General features: G+C 33.5%; 1 protein-coding gene across 1 annotated transcript; it reads right to left on the reverse strand.

Moving 5' to 3' along the window:
* Positions 1 to 249: 249 nt before the first annotated feature.
* Positions 250 to 2,513, reverse strand: LOC120073659 (cytochrome P450 93A2-like). Its single transcript, XM_039026463.2, has 2 exons — positions 1,511 to 2,513; positions 250 to 954 (listed from the first exon to the last, which is right to left on the reverse strand). Exons 1-2 carry the CDS (start codon positions 2,396 to 2,398, stop codon positions 322 to 324), a joined length of 1,521 nt encoding a protein of 506 aa, XP_038882391.2. The 5' UTR covers positions 2,399 to 2,513; the 3' UTR covers positions 250 to 321.
* Between the last annotated feature and the right edge of the window lie 14,391 nt (positions 2,514 to 16,904).

A 16,904-nucleotide genomic window follows, 5' to 3' on the forward strand; every position in this document is an offset into this window, starting at 1 on the left:
AAGATATCTCAACTTTCTAATCAATAAAGTTATCCGATACAAACTCATTGTTTTTTTTAATCTATGAAGTTACCTATGTTATATATATTAGAAAAAAAAATGAGCAGAAGAATTTTTCTGTGCTATGATACCATGTGAGATAACCGTGCATTCTATTATCTTATAAAAATACGAAAACCAAAAGATATAGTGGTTGAAAATGAGAAACTAACTAACCAAATACAAATATTTGAGAAATACAAAATCCTATAGTAAAATATATTTATTCTAATAATCTCTCTCTCTACAACACACTTTTGAATTTCGATAATATGGCTTTAATCAAAGTGGTGGAAATGGAGTTAGACAAGGCTTTGGAACACAAACCAAAGGGTGTGCCCTAGGAAGTGTAAGACCATGCCCTTCTTCCATATCAACTTTCCCATCTCTTCCTTCATTAACCTTCCAATCAAAGCATTGAACCATACAACCCAAAGTTGTTTGAACCACTAACAAAGCAAGAGTTGTTCCTGGACAACTTCTTCTCCCACTCCCAAATGGCAACAACTGAAAATTCTGCCCTCTCAAATCACCACTACTCACACTTCCTTCTTTGTCCATAAACCTTTCTGGTTCGAACTCAAGAGGGTTTTCCCAATGATTTGGGTCTCTCCCAATTGCCCAAACATTCACATAAACTTGAGTTTTTGGTGCAATCTCATAACCATTTATTATGCAACTCTCAGTTGATTCCCTCACTATCAATGGGCTTGAATGAAGCCTTAATGTCTCTTTTACTATTGCTTGGAGATAGGGAAGATTGGCAATGTCTGATTCCTCAATGATTTTGTTCTTTCCTACAACTCTATGAACTTCTTCTCTTGCTTTCTCCATTATGTTTGGATGGTTTATCAGCTCTGCCAATGCCCATTCTATTGTTATTGCTGATGTGTCTGTCCCTGCTGCAAATATGTCCTGCAAGATTATTCAAACTAACAATCACAAATCTTTTTGGAAGGACTTCTTATTTTATTATAAGTTAAAAATAGGGTGTTTTGGGGTGGGGTGTAGATTATTTTGGTGTGAGTAAAAAATAGTAAATATTGTAATAAAGAGGGAAATGATAGATGAGTAAGAAATAGTAAATACTTTAAAAATAGTAAACAATGTAGCAAAAAGGGATTTGAGCTAGTAATATCGTAATCAATTATAGGTTATAATAGTTGGAAATACCAACTATTATAATTGGAGCTCCAAACATGAAGTGAGCTATAATACTCCATTCCACCAACCTCTCAAGTTGAGGGCCTAAACGCCTCAAAAGGATTATATTAGGGCAACGATTAAGTGCAACCCATGTAGCCCTTTTTTATAAATAGTATAAAAATATAAAAATAATCTTTTTTTAGAATTTTTTTTTCAGATGTTGTATGATAGATAGGTGCAGCCCACACTCTATCCAAGTCTTTATTTATTTATTTTTTTTTTTTGTTCATTGTAAGGACTAAGGATATGAATAATATAGATTTACCAGAACGAAGGCCTTAATGTTCTCTCTAGTCAACTTGACCTCTGAGTTTTGATCTCCAAACTTAAGAAGCAAAATATCAAGCAAATCCTTCACTTTCCCATCACCACTATTCTCTTCATGTTCCTTTATCATTCTTTCCATCATCTCATCAAACCTCTCATGAACTTCCCTAAGCCTCTTCCCAAGCCTTTGCAAGTCCAGATTCTTGCAAAACCAAATATAATCTGAAACATTAAAAGTCCCTGTAAGTATAGCTATATCCTTTACTAATTTCCTTATCCCCTCAGCCTCTTCTTCTTCCTCAGCACATCTTTTCCCCAATATCATTCTAGATATCACATTGTTGCTCAGCCTCATTAACTCTCCACTAACATCAACTTCTTTCTCCTCTGCCGCCTTCGAATGCAGCAACCGTAGAAACCGTCGCATCTCGTCCTCTCTCATGGGGCGGAGGCTGTCGAGCGTCTTGCCGCCGAGGAGCTCTGACATGCAAAGCTTCTTCATGAACTTCCAATAGGGACCATAGGGAGCAAAGGAGAAATCAGCTGAGCCATAGGTCAGATAGTCGACTACAGCCAAATGGGGTCTGTTGGAGAAGGAAGATTCATGTGTTTTGAGGATTTTTTTTGCTGTTTCGGGCGACGAAACTACGACGCAAGGGACCGATCCTAAACGGAGGTACATTAAGGCTCCATGGCGGGTCGAGAGCTTGTGGAAAGCTTTGTGGGGCGAAGGACCGAGGAGATGGAGATGGCCAATGATGGGGAGAGCAAAAGGGCTTGGAGGAAGACGAGAGTTATGTTTGTTTTTGGCAAAGATTAAGCGAATTGTAAAGCTGGAAAATAACCATATAAGGAAGAGAATTATGTAGCTTCCGAGATCCGCCATTGATGAACTCAAATGAAGCTCGATGAGTTCAATATAGTTTTACATGGGAAGATGTGCTTCAAAGAAGACGACTTTGATGCTTGTGATTGCATCATTTTGTATTTGAAAACTTGTTTAGCCGGCGAGTAGTATTGTTTATTGTGATTGTTTCTAACTTGTTCTTTTGTTTGTTGTATTTAGTGGGATATTGGTAACGGCTGGAAAATTTTCTAATACAATATCTACTATTCTTTTTCATAATTTGATAGGTTGTTAAATAATAATTAATTTATTATTCATTTATTTTGTAGATCTTCGCATAATTTGACAAATCAACTTTTGTGACAATAAGAAGATAGTATAAAAAAATTTCTATACTACTATAGTACTAGAATTTTTTTTGATAAAATTTTCTATACTACTATAATACTAGAATTTTTTTCGATAAAATATCAGTATTTTTTAAAAGATAATATCTGATGGCTCATTTCTAACTTCATATGTCATAGATATTCATTTGTGTCATGGTCAACAAGGTTTTGTCTTTTCCATAAATTAATCTAGAGTGGCTTTCTAACACTGTATGACACAAAAAATACATTTTTGTAATGGTCAAAGGCCTGCAAAATTTCATTTTTTTTCTTTTCCAAAAATGACTTGTTTCTAACACCATATATGTCACAAATATTCATTTTTTTGTAACAAAGGTCGGCAAAGTTTCATTCTTTTTTTAAAAAATAATGTGGAGTGACTTGTTTCTAACATCATATGACACAAAATTCTTTTTTTATTGTTAGAAAATGTCACAAATATTCTTTTTTTTCAAAGGCCTGCAATGTTTCATTAGTTTTTGAAAAAATAATGTCGAGTGACTTGTTTCAAACATCATATGTCACAAATATTCATTTTTTATAATGGTCAAGGGCCTACAATTTTTCTTTCTTTTTTTACAAATATGTTAGAGCACCTTGTTTCTAACACCATATCACAAATGTTCATCTTTGTTAATATATCTTCTTTAAATTTCTTCATTCATTTTTTAAAAATATGTTAGAGCGACTTGTTTCTAACACACCATATCACAAATGTTCATCTTTGTTAATAGATCTTCTTTAAATTTCTTTGTTTCCTTGTAAATTCTTATGGACAAAAATTACACTTTCTTAATGTTCTCCCTGTAGTTCAAGGCTAGCTAGTCTGGTGTTTGAGTTAATTTGTAAGGTTATAATTAAGGTAAGAACATCTCTCTTGACAATTATTGTAGTTTAATCAAGATTACTAGACTAAGTTCTCTAAACTATATTGGAAGTGAGATCCTCATACTTGGTTTTTCGAAGCGCCAACAAACAAATTCAAGGCATTCCAACAAATTAGACATTGGAGAAAGCTCTATTGAAGAGTAGCATAGGACAACCATGGAGAGAAATCCAAAATGTGAGAGAAGAAGGAATTTGGTGGTTTTACTTTTTTTTTCAGAAATGTCATATCTGTTAGGTAGTTATGTAAGAAAATGTAAGGGTGTATTTTCAATCATACGTGTTATTTTCCACTTAATATGATATTGACACTAATAAGATCTATCTAACTTTGATTAGTAATTTAATTGCCTATTTGTAATATATGTACCTAAGACTTAAATTCTAACACTTTGATTTCTAGTCTAGGTACTTCACTTTGTACTTGTTATGGATCGTAGTTGGATAAATTTAAGAGATCGAAGGTCTAGTCAATGTCTCTAGAGAGGTAAAGAGGGAGATAATAGATAGACTTTCGGTAAGTTAATTAGTTAAGTGTATTTTTTAAAATATAAAATACTTCTTTTAGATAAATTGAAAATTAACAGGTTTGTCCTTCAATGTTAGAATTACTTCATTCTGGATTTGGATGACCTCATATTATAAGATTATCTTGAACATGAGATGAGTGTACTACATAGAGAGTTTCGTTGTTCTTTACATAAAACATACAAACAGTATAACTCTCCAGCTAAAGCATGAAAAAACTGCGACAAACGAGTGGCAAGAGATTTAGATTGGAACTATTTATGTGATTGACGGGAAAGAGAAGACTTTAAGCGTATCTCTGAGGAAAATACTAAGGCTCGAGTTGCTCTTGCATTCACTCTTGAGGTGGCACTTCGACATTTTTACGCCATAAGAAAAGAAAGGTATGTATTTCATTCTTATATCTATAATCAATATTTCTTATTCTCTAACTTTGGTCATAACATGCAGGAATTAGAAGATGGTAAGGAGTTAAGTGATATTGAATTATTCAAACACACTCATTCTAATGCAAAGAAGGGATGGGTGAATGATGAGGCAAAAAAGAAATATGTAAGTAAACTTTTGTGTTTATATATTTTCTTTCTTATTTTACACCATAATAATGGTATGGCATATTTATTTTATAGGATGAGATGATGGCATTAAAAACAATTTCAGAAGAAGCAGACTCACTTATTGAAGATAGAGAAATCTATGAACGAGTGTTAGGTAAACGGTCGAGGCATGTAAAGGGAAAATGTTGGGGACCAAGACTAAGAAATGCTAGGAATGATGCAAGTTATCAGCATGCTAAAGAAACAAATGCTCAAGATGCACATTTACAAAGTGTAGTTGAATCACAACAAGCCGTGATTGAAGAAATCTTAAGAAGATTGGCAACTCAAGAAGGGACATCTAACACAGAAAGGAGTTTGGAACAATCGAATGATAGTTAAAAGGTAATATTCATAAGACATTCTTCTTACAATTTTAGTTTGTGAAAGTGTTGGATTAGATTAAGTGTATTGAAATGCTTTTACTATCCTACAGTTATGGTAGTCTTTATGTTTAAATGTTCACATGATAGTTATTTTGTTGGTCCTTGTATGGTTGTTTCTATGTTAATGGGGTTTATTTGCTTTTGTTGATATAGTGATCATGATTTTTAAGAAAATGAGTTATTTTGTTGATATAAGATGACTGTACTTTGAAGTATTTGTTTTGAAGTTGATATTAGAAATTTGAAAATATTCCTTTTTCTCTTTCTCTTGATATTAGGAATTTGAAAATATTATAATATTGTTGATTGAAGATGGTTGTGTTTTTCAACTCTCCTCCCCCTCCCCCTCCCTTTAATATAGTTATTTTGATGGTTCTTATATGGTTGTTTCTATGTTAATGGGTTTTTTTTTTTTTTTTTACTTTTGTTCATATAGTGATCACGACTTCTATGAAAATGAGCTACTTTGTTGATAGAAGATAGTTGTGCTTTGAAGTGTTTGTTCATGTTTATTTTTGTGTTTGTCCCTACATGCTTTTGCCATTAAGAGCTTTTGCTTTGATTTCTGGTAGGTTTCATGTATTCTCTTTTTCTCTTTCTTTTGATAGGAATTTGAAAATATTCTAATGTTTATAGCAGATGGTTGTGCTTTTCAACCCCCTCCCCACCCCCGCCTCCCATAGTTATTTTGATGGTTCTTTTATAATAGTTTCTATATTAATGAGGTTTGTTTACTTTTGCAATATTGAGCATGGTTTTCATCTAGTTTGTAAGAAATTGAATTTTGTGAATGTAACTATGTCCCCTACTTCAATTTGTTATTCTAATGTGCTTACATATTTCAGTTTTTATGTGCTAGATTTTATGTCTTGAGGGTGACGAGCTAGTATGAGATTTCATTAAGTTCAATTAGAATTTGGGGGTATTTTATATTTTTGTTTCAAACTGATCTTTTGTGCTTCAAATACCTTACATCGCGATTTTTGTTATGTAAACTTGTGATAGCTAGTGTTGGTACTAATTTTGATTGATATAACTTTGAGCTCATTTAGGAAATGATTGAAGTGGGTTGATATTACATTGGGATTTTTGTTATCCAAACTTGTGATCAAGTTAGTATTTCATTTTGTTTCAATGATAGTGTTTTGATGTTTGGGAATGTATTCATCTTTATCTATAATTTTTTGTTTTGATTTAAAATGACTAATCAATTCTTAAAATGTTTAAAAGAATATTACATTTTAGATCTTGTAACAGGTTCACATATTAAATTGAACATTATTTTTAATTCAATAAAACACTTTTAGCAACACTTTATATAATGTTAGTAAATCGATGTTTTTACTGACGCTTGTCAATGTCGTAAAAGATGCTTGTAATGAGATGATCAGAATTCACATTTAGCAACAGTCTTATACATCGCTAAAACTTAACTTTTAGAGACAAACTTGTCACATCACTATCTAAAACAAATAACAACAAATCTTGTGTTGCTAAAAGTATGCTTTTAGTAACGTGTTAGCATTTGTAAAAGTCGTGTTTTAGCGGCGCATACTAAAATGCATCACTAAAAATTTTAACTACGCGGCTACCATGATATTTATAACAACACGCCTCTACACGTTGCTAATACTTTTAATGTCGTTTTTACGCTTTTAGCAACACATTTTATTCTTCACTGAAAATTATTTTTCTTGTAGCGATTTTAGAGAGAATATATGAGCATAATGATAATTCTGCTTGAGGCATGCTATGTGAATGTGCATGATCTAGAATTTTATGAAATATTTTATGAGTATGAATAAGCATGAACTAATTTTTATATGATATGTTTTGAGGATGTATGAGCATGATGATATATTTCCATGATTGTGGGACTCTGATTTTATTGCATGATATTTATGTTAGTGATAGTTTAGTGAGGATGTATGAGCATGATGATATATTTCCATGATTGTGGGACTCTGATTTTATTGCATGATATTTATGTTAGTGATAGTTTCCCCCTACCCATAAACCAAAGGTTGTGATTTCCATCGGGACTTCACTAAGGGTTAGTGATCTCCTTCGGGATTTCACCAGAGGTTAGTGGTCTCCTTTGGGATTTTACCAGAGGTTTGTGAGTACATCTCACTTACGATATAGCAGGTTCAATTATCCACTAGATGGTCATCCAGGATTCATAGAGGCTTTTGCATGTCTCACTAGAAAGTTACATTTATTAGACATAAATGCATAACCTGACCTCGATAGTGAGGTTAGAATAAGGACACATCGGCGAATGATAGAAGGAATCTGTGACCGTGTCATTGGGACTAGAGAGATGCTTTTGCTCATGTTTTCATGTTTTCATGTTTTAAATTCCAGTCTTGATGTTTGAACTTAGAGTTCCATTGCTTGAAATTTTTAATTATAAAGCTTCATGAAATTTATTTTTATTTCAGGGGGACCCCGACCAAAGATTTTCAGTTATTTATATTTTACAAAAGATATTTATTTAGTCAAATTCTTTTGATTTTAGTTAAAATTTATGAGATAGTCATTTTGAGATTTACACACATGTGCTTCATCCAAATCAATTGAGTACAACTACTCTCCACTGCAATATATTCAACTTCTGTTGTCGAAAAGGAAACACAGTTTTCCTTCTTGTTGAATCAAGAAATCAAATTATTCCCAAGAAAGAAACAACCTCTAGACGTAATCTTTCTGTCCTTTGAGCTCCCAGCCCAATCAGCATCATAGTAGCCAACTAGAGAGCTACTTGTATCAAAAGCGTATAATAAACCATACTCACTTGTGCCATTGTGTATTTGGTTATCCTTTTTATACTTAGCAAATGACTGTTTTAGGACACGATTGATATCTGGTACACACACCTATAGCAAAAGCAATGTATGTTGGTTGTTAAATAGAGCAAGATCCCAATAATGCTCTTGTATAGACTCTCATCAACTTGAGTTCTACCAGTCTTTTGATATTTTTACATGAGTTGGAGCAAGAGTTCTTTTAACATTGGCATTTTCAAGACCAAATTTCTTTGTTAAATTCTTGGCATTTTTTTTTCCAGAAATAAAGATTCCTTCATTTAGTTGCTTTATTTGAAATCCCATAAAGTAGGACAATTCTTCTACCATGCTCATCTCGAACTCTTGTTGCATTTATTTCACAAAGTGCTCGACCATCTCTTGTGACATTCCTCTGAATACAATGTCATCAATATAAATTTGGACAAATACAAAATTCTCATTATATTTTTTCACAAATAGAGTTTTATCAACTCCTCCTCGTTTGTACCTGTTGTTTACAAAAAAAAAAAAACTGAATTAAACGTCCATACCAGGCTTTGGGTGACTGTTTGAGGCTATTAAAAGTCTTATTGAGTTTATATACATGGCCAAGATGAGTAGGATCCACAAAACCTTTGGGCTAACAAACGTACACTTCCTCATTCAAATAATCATTTAGGAAAGTACTCTTTGCATCCATTTAATATAGTTTAAATTTTAGGAAACAAGAAATACAACGCAAGAGTCTGATAGCTTCAAGTCTTGCAATAGAGCAAAGGTTTCATCAAAATCCATCCCTTCGATTTGAGTGTACCCTTGAGCCACAAATCTAGCTTTATTCCTAGTAACATTGCCACCCTCATCAGTCTTGTTCTTGAAAATCCACTTTGTGCCAATTACACTCAAAGACTCTGGCCTGGGAACAAAAGTTTAGAAATCGTTTCTTATCAATTGCTTAAGCTCTTCTTGCATTGCATTGATGCAACATACGTCTTCAAGAGCTTCTTTGAACTCTTTGGCTCAACAGAAGAAGTGAAACAAATATTACCGATCATCTCAAGATGGTTGACTTTATCTTTCCTTCTGGTTGTCTCCTCTTCTTCAAGATCACCAATTATGTTACTAGAGGGATGATTTCTAAGAACTCTGCTATAAGGTTGCTTGCTACTACACCCATCTACTTAAGAACATTCAGGTTGTCCTCCACAGGGGTATCCGAACTCATGTCCAAAGGCATGTCAGACAGGATGTTAAGGACATCAGTATTAACAAGAGGACTGGTGCAGGAATCTTCTTCTACTGTAGAAGTGGAACCGAAAGAGGCAGTATCATCATTAATCAGAACATTAATGAAGTCCATTACTGGCGAGTTCATTTATTGTAGATATGGTAAGCCCGACTATTTGTGGAATATCCAAGAAAAATGCCTTCATCTGATTTTGAATCCCATTTTCGTCGAGCCTTTCTATCAACTAGGTTGTAGCAAGTACTAACAACGATATGGAAGTATTTCACGTTCATTTTTCTCCCTCTCTAAATTTCATAAATTGTGCTCGAGGTTGTTGGTCGTAAAACAACTCTATTATGTATGTGACATGCAGTGTTCAGGGCTTCTACCTAAAACTTGAGTGGTATATGTTTGGCATGCAATATCACGCAAGCCATCTCCTGAAGACTCCGGTTCTTCCTTTCCAAAACTTTGTTCTGCTAGGGAGTAATGGGGGCTGAGAATTCATGGTGAATTCCAAGCTGACTGGCAGAACTCAGTAAATTAAGAGTTCTTAAACTCCTTACCATGTGTTGGAGTTTGTGCCTTAAAGCCTCATAATTAATTAGTTCATTAATTTAACTATTAATTGTGCAATATTAATTTATCCATTAACTAGAAAAATCTAAGGTTATTATATGTAGTTTTGAATAGTATGTAGTTGACATACAAGGTGGATCATGTTCAAGAAATAACCTAAATGTCTATAGTATGTGGATAAGGTTGGGTGTCTTATCTTGGTAACACTATGAGCACGTCCCACATTGTAACAGTTATAGATTGTTCGATCCAAACTGTTCATATGGAGATATATGAGTGGGGGTATCTTATACTAAGATTTTGTATAAGATCGAACCACGAAATATCTAATCCATATTTGTAAATCTGTTAACTGATAAGATTAATATTTCATAGGATGATCATATATGACTCAATCTTAATCCTTAGTGATTTATGAACTTTTGTTTGTGAGGTCAGTCCTTCGATTTGCATGAGTGAGACTAGCCCGAGTTGCCGACTCAATATGCCTACCATTTTGTGGACTTGATTAAATGAGGAGCTGGGAACATAAATTCACATGATGAAGTCCACTCTTTCCCTATAAAGGGTAAGTAGATGAATAGTTTTCTTAAGTGCTGATTTTTTATCTTGAACGAGGGGCCCCACCCTCTCCCTAACCCAAGGGGGACTTAGTTTATGGTTGGATCATAAACAAATCAGTGGTAATTAAAAACAGATGTAATTACAAGGGTAAAACAGACATTTAGCCTAGATGTAATTATGAACAACTCATGCAAGATCGACTTGCTTATATTGATTATATCCATAAACACACTCTACACCCTCTACAAGAATAATCTCTACGATTACTCTAAAACTCTCCCTCTAGAAATTCCCCAATTTTCTTAGAAAAGTTCTAAGAAAATTCTTTTCTCGATTCCATCTATTCTTTCAAGAAGTTGTTCCCACAAATCAGGTCCTTGCCAAAGTCATAGTAAGGAAAATCTCATGGAATTGGAAGAACTCAAGAAGGAGACAACCAGTTTCAAAAAGAGATTTTTGCTGCAATTGTGGATCGACAAAGGATTATTGCTTAACCATTTTCTTGATTATTTGTATTTTTTTAATTGTTTCAAGAATCAAAGATAGTGATCATGCACTTCCACTGGGATTCAATTTTCTTCAATTGGTATCAGAGACAATATTTGATTCTTGATTCAAATTAAAAATCGAGAATAATGGGTTGCTTTCAAAATATGCACATGAGATGTATGTAACTTTAATTGTGGTTTGGGGTTGACTTTTTAGACTTTTGACATTTAGATTTACAATTTTAATTGATGAGATCAATGTAAAACTCAGCGTTTATAGGTAGTTTTTTGTAAAAATCAAAACTATAGCTTTGTATTGTTTGTGGCAAAAAATTTGTTGTGAAAATAACCTAGGAAAAACAAAGATGAAACAAGAAGAAATAGTGCAGTTCGTTTTTTCAAGGTTAACTTTCACACATTTGTCGATTACCAGCATTTTAACCGTTGGATTGTACTGAATTGTGGTAAGTATGTTCGAGATGTATAGGGTCTCGTTTTGAATGGTTGGATCGTCATTTTGATATCTGGTTTGTCTGAAATTGCCACCAAATAGAAGCTATAAAGACTGATCAGTTCAGTTTTTCAGGGATAGTTTTTACAAATTTATTGATTACTAGAATTCTAACTATTGGATTATATTGAAATTTGGTCAATATGTTCAGGACACCTAGAGACTCATTTTGAATGGTTGGATCATCATTTTGAGGTCTGGTTTATCCACCATCCCTGCCAAACATAAGTAGTTTTTTTTTCCATTTTCTTTTAGAAATTTCTAAAATCTAGGTTTTTAGATTCTATTTGATTTTCTAGGAATACCAAAAGCTGACCAACTTTGCTATTTTTAATTTAGTTGTGCATGAAATGTGTAATTTAAATTAAATCTTGAATGTTGCCTATAGTATTCCATTTAACCCAACCTACCGTCAGTGAGATTTACCCACAAACATCTAGTGAAATTTTGAAGGAGATCACTAACCTCTGATGAATCCTAAAGGAGACACTAACCTTTGGTGAATTCCTTAGGAAACACAAACCTCTGGTGAAATCCTGAAGGAGATTACTAACTTTTGGTGGAATCCTGAAGGAGATCACTAACCTTTAGTGAATCAAGAAGGAAACACAAATTTCTGGTGAAATTGTAAAGGAGATCATTAACCTCTGGTGAATCTCGAGGAAAGCACAAACTTCTGGTGAAATCTCAAAGGAGATCACAAACCTCTAGTGGGTACATGACTACGAGTAGAGGCAACTATCACTAACATAAATGTCATGCATCATAAAACAAAGTCTCACACATGAATCATAACATAAAGCTCATACATCCTCATACATATCAAATAAGATTAGTTCATGCTCATACATTCTTGTAAAATATCCTATAAAACAAGATCATGCTCATACATATCACATACTTCTAATAGGACAGTCATATATTCAAATTTTCTTTCTAATCAGGCATCATGATTCATACAGTCTTAGAACCATCAAAATTATCCTTAATTTTATCATCCGACACGAAGACGATTCTAGTTATAAGATTACTTACCTTGAACTTGAGCTAGATAAAACTCTACAAGCAATCTACCACTCTTATTTAACTTCTAGGAATGCTTGTTGGGAAAAAAAATTTGTCTTTCTCAAATAACTAAATATCTTTAGAAGCTTCTATGAGGAATTTCTCCACCACGAAAAGAAGAGATTTTTCTCTCTAATCGATCTCCCTTTGGAGTGGGGTGCATGGTTGTATTTATATAGGAAAATAATTCTTATCCTAAATTATTTGGGATTCTGTAACTTGAAGTAGGAGATAGATTAGATTTCTTTTTTTAATATGATACTTTATCTAATTAGGAAATTTATTTTTTAGAAAATCAATAATTAAAGTAGTAGAAAGATTAGATTTTCTTCTTGAATAAGACATTTTTTTAATTAGAAAATTCATATTTTAATTAATGAGAAAATTTATAATCTAATTATTTTGGAATCCATATTTTAATTGAATTAGAAATTTCACAATTTAACTAAATTAGAAATTCCATAACCTAATTAATTTAAATTAAATCCAAATTTCTCTTATCAACTCAATTTAAATTAATTATCTTTTCTAATTTGGATCAAACTCCAAAATTAAAGAGGATAAAATTTTAAACCACAATTTCTCTTTTTCCTTCTTAAATTTCAAATTCTTTCTAATTTCCAAAATCCTAATTCCTTTCCTTTTCTTTATTTTCAAATATTTATCCAAAATAATCCAAAAATTTTAAATCTCTAATTAAACTAATCTCAAACCAATTAACTTCTCTAATTAACTTAATCTTGGCTCCAAAACCAAAATTAAAAGTAACATAAGTTGAGATAAATTACATCCTTCCAAATATTTAATCAATTTAAAATCACACTTTTACCACTACAAGAAATCTAACTTCTCCCAACGTCACATTTCGTCGAAAAAGTGTGAAAAATTCGTTGGGAGAGCCTCTCCTGACGAATAAACGGTCGTCGGGAGTTTGGTTGGGAGAAACCCGTCGAGAGAGGATCTCTCGACGCACTTTAACTCTCGACGCCATTCGTGCGTCGGGAGTTCCCCCATAACTCCCGACGCCGTTTTAAAGTGCGTCGGGAGATCCCGAACTCCCGACGGTTTTATTTAAAGCATCAGGAGATACTATATGCATGGGGAGTATTAAAATTTAATATATCGTTTGTAATTTTTTAAAATTTGATCTGAAAACCTGTAAAACATATTAAATCAAATAAAGAATCACATAATTAAAAAACGAAAAATGAAGTCCATATTATAACAAGTAAATAAAAATTACAACATCCAAACGAAGTCGATACTAGAATTTCATAAACATTCATATCACAAATACATAAAAGAAATAAAATCAAAATAACATCTAGAACACGTTTCGAACACAGCATCTTCAACAATTGTCCTAACTCATCTCCGAACAACATTCTACAATAAAACAAAAATATTGAAATGTTATATCGATAAACATCCACAACACGTTCAAACTTCAATACGGTGGTAATGAAACTCTACCCACCCCCCACAACAAACATGTAACCTCCCGAATATCAAAAACATACAAAACGCCTCAAGAATGACCAACACACATAAAACTCAAATTTGTCCCCAAAATGGTTTATCTCAACCTCCCTCCCCTCCCCCCCCCCCCCCCCCCCCGACCAAATTTATTTTTATTTCAGGGGGACCCCGACCAAAGATTTTCAGTTATTTATATTTTACAAAAGATATTTATTTAGTCAAATTCTTTTGATTTTAGTTAAAATTTATGAGATAGTCATTTTGAGATTTACACACATGTGCTTCATCCAAATCAATTGAGTACAACTACTCTCCACTGCAATATATTCAACTTCTGTTGTCGAAAAGGAAACACAGTTTTCCTTCTTGTTGAATCAAGAAATCAAATTATTCCCAAGAAAGAAACAACCTCTAGACGTAATCTTTCTGTCCTTTGAGCTCCCAGCCCAATCAGCATCATAGTAGCCAACTAGAGAGCTACTTGTATCAAAAGCGTATAATAAACCATACTCACTTGTGCCATTGTGTATTTGGTTATCCTTTTTATACTTAGCAAATGACTGTTTTAGGACACGATTGATATCTGGTACACACACCTATAGCAAAAGCAATGTATGTTGGTTGTTAAATAGAGCAAGATCCCAATAATGCTCTTGTATAGACTCTCATCAACTTGAGTTCTACCAGTCTTTTGATATTTTTACATGAGTTGGAGCAAGAGTTCTTTTAACATTGGCATTTTCAAGACCAAATTTCTTTGTTAAATTCTTGGCATTTTTTTTTCCAGAAATAAAGATTCCTTCATTTAGTTGCTTTATTTGAAATCCCATAAAGTAGGACAATTCTTCTACCATGCTCATCTCGAACTCTTGTTGCATTTATTTCACAAAGTGCTCGACCATCTCTTGTGACATTCCTCTGAATACAATGTCATCAATATAAATTTGGACAAATACAAAATTCTCATTATATTTTTTCACAAATAGAGTTTTATCAACTCCTCCTCGTTTGTACCTGTTGTTTACAAAAAAAAAAAAACTGAATTAAACGTCCATACCAGGCTTTGGGTGACTGTTTGAGGCTATTAAAAGTCTTATTGAGTTTATATACATGGCCAAGATGAGTAGGATCCACAAAACCTTTGGGCTAACAAACGTACACTTCCTCATTCAAATAATCATTTAGGAAAGTACTCTTTGCATCCATTTAATATAGTTTAAATTTTAGGAAACAAGAAATACAACGCAAGAGTCTGATAGCTTCAAGTCTTGCAATAGAGCAAAGGTTTCATCAAAATCCATCCCTTCGATTTGAGTGTACCCTTGAGCCACAAATCTAGCTTTATTCCTAGTAACATTGCCACCCTCATCAGTCTTGTTCTTGAAAATCCACTTTGTGCCAATTACACTCAAAGACTCTGGCCTGGGAACAAAAGTTTAGAAATCGTTTCTTATCAATTGCTTAAGCTCTTCTTGCATTGCATTGATGCAACATACGTCTTCAAGAGCTTCTTTGAACTCTTTGGCTCAACAGAAGAAGTGAAACAAATATTACCGATCATCTCAAGATGGTTGACTTTATCTTTCCTTCTGGTTGTCTCCTCTTCTTCAAGATCACCAATTATGTTACTAGAGGGATGATTTCTAAGAACTCTGCTATAAGGTTGCTTGCTACTACACCCATCTACTTAAGAACATTCAGGTTGTCCTCCACAGGGGTATCCGAACTCATGTCCAAAGGCATGTCAGACAGGATGTTAAGGACATCAGTATTAACAAGAGGACTGGTGCAGGAATCTTCTTCTACTGTAGAAGTGGAACCGAAAGAGGCAGTATCATCATTAATCAGAACATTAATGAAGTCCATTACTGGCGAGTTCATTTATTGTAGATATGGTAAGCCCGACTATTTGTGGAATATCCAAGAAAAATGCCTTCATCTGATTTTGAATCCCATTTTCGTCGAGCCTTTCTATCAACTAGGTTGTAGCAAGTACTAACAACGATATGGAAGTATTTCACGTTCATTTTTCTCCCTCTCTAAATTTCATAAATTGTGCTCGAGGTTGTTGGTCGTAAAACAACTCTATTATGTATGTGACATGCAGTGTTCAGGGCTTCTACCTAAAACTTGAGTGGTATATGTTTGGCATGCAATATCACGCAAGCCATCTCCTGAAGACTCCGGTTCTTCCTTTCCAAAACTTTGTTCTGCTAGGGAGTAATGGGGGCTGAGAATTCATGGTGAATTCCAAGCTGACTGGCAGAACTCAGTAAATTAAGAGTTCTTAAACTCCTTACCATGTGTTGGAGTTTGTGCCTTAAAGCCTCATAATTAATTAGTTCATTAATTTAACTATTAATTGTGCAATATTAATTTATCCATTAACTAGAAAAATCTAAGGTTATTATATGTAGTTTTGAATAGTATGTAGTTGACATACAAGGTGGATCATGTTCAAGAAATAACCTAAATGTCTATAGTATGTGGATAAGGTTGGGTGTCTTATCTTGGTAACACTATGAGCACGTCCCACATTGTAACAGTTATAGATTGTTCGATCCAAACTGTTCATATGGAGATATATGAGTGGGGGTATCTTATACTAAGATTTTGTATAAGATCGAACCACGAAATATCTAATCCATATTTGTAAATCTGTTAACTGATAAGATTAATATTTCATAGGATGATCATATATGACTCAATCTTAATCCTTAGTGATTTATGAACTTTTGTTTGTGAGGTCAGTCCTTCGATTTGCATGAGTGAGACTAGCCCGAGTTGCCGACTCAATATGCCTACCATTTTGTGGACTTGATTAAATGAGGAGCTGGGAACATAAATTCACATGATGAAGTCCACTCTTTCCCTATAAAGGGTAAGTAGATGAATAGTTTTCTTAAGTGCTGATTTTTTATCTTGAACGAGGGGCCCCACCCTCTCCCTAACCCAAGGGGGACTTAGTTTATGGTTGGATCATAAACAAATCAGTGGTAATTAAAAACAGATGTAATTACAAGGGTAAAACAGACATTTAGCCTAGATGTAATTATGA

Source organism: Benincasa hispida, chromosome 3 (assembly GCF_027475165.1).
Source record: "Benincasa hispida cultivar pf3 chromosome 3, pf3_genome.v1.1, whole genome shotgun sequence".
NCBI lineage: Eukaryota > Viridiplantae > Streptophyta > Magnoliopsida > Cucurbitales > Cucurbitaceae > Benincasa > Benincasa hispida.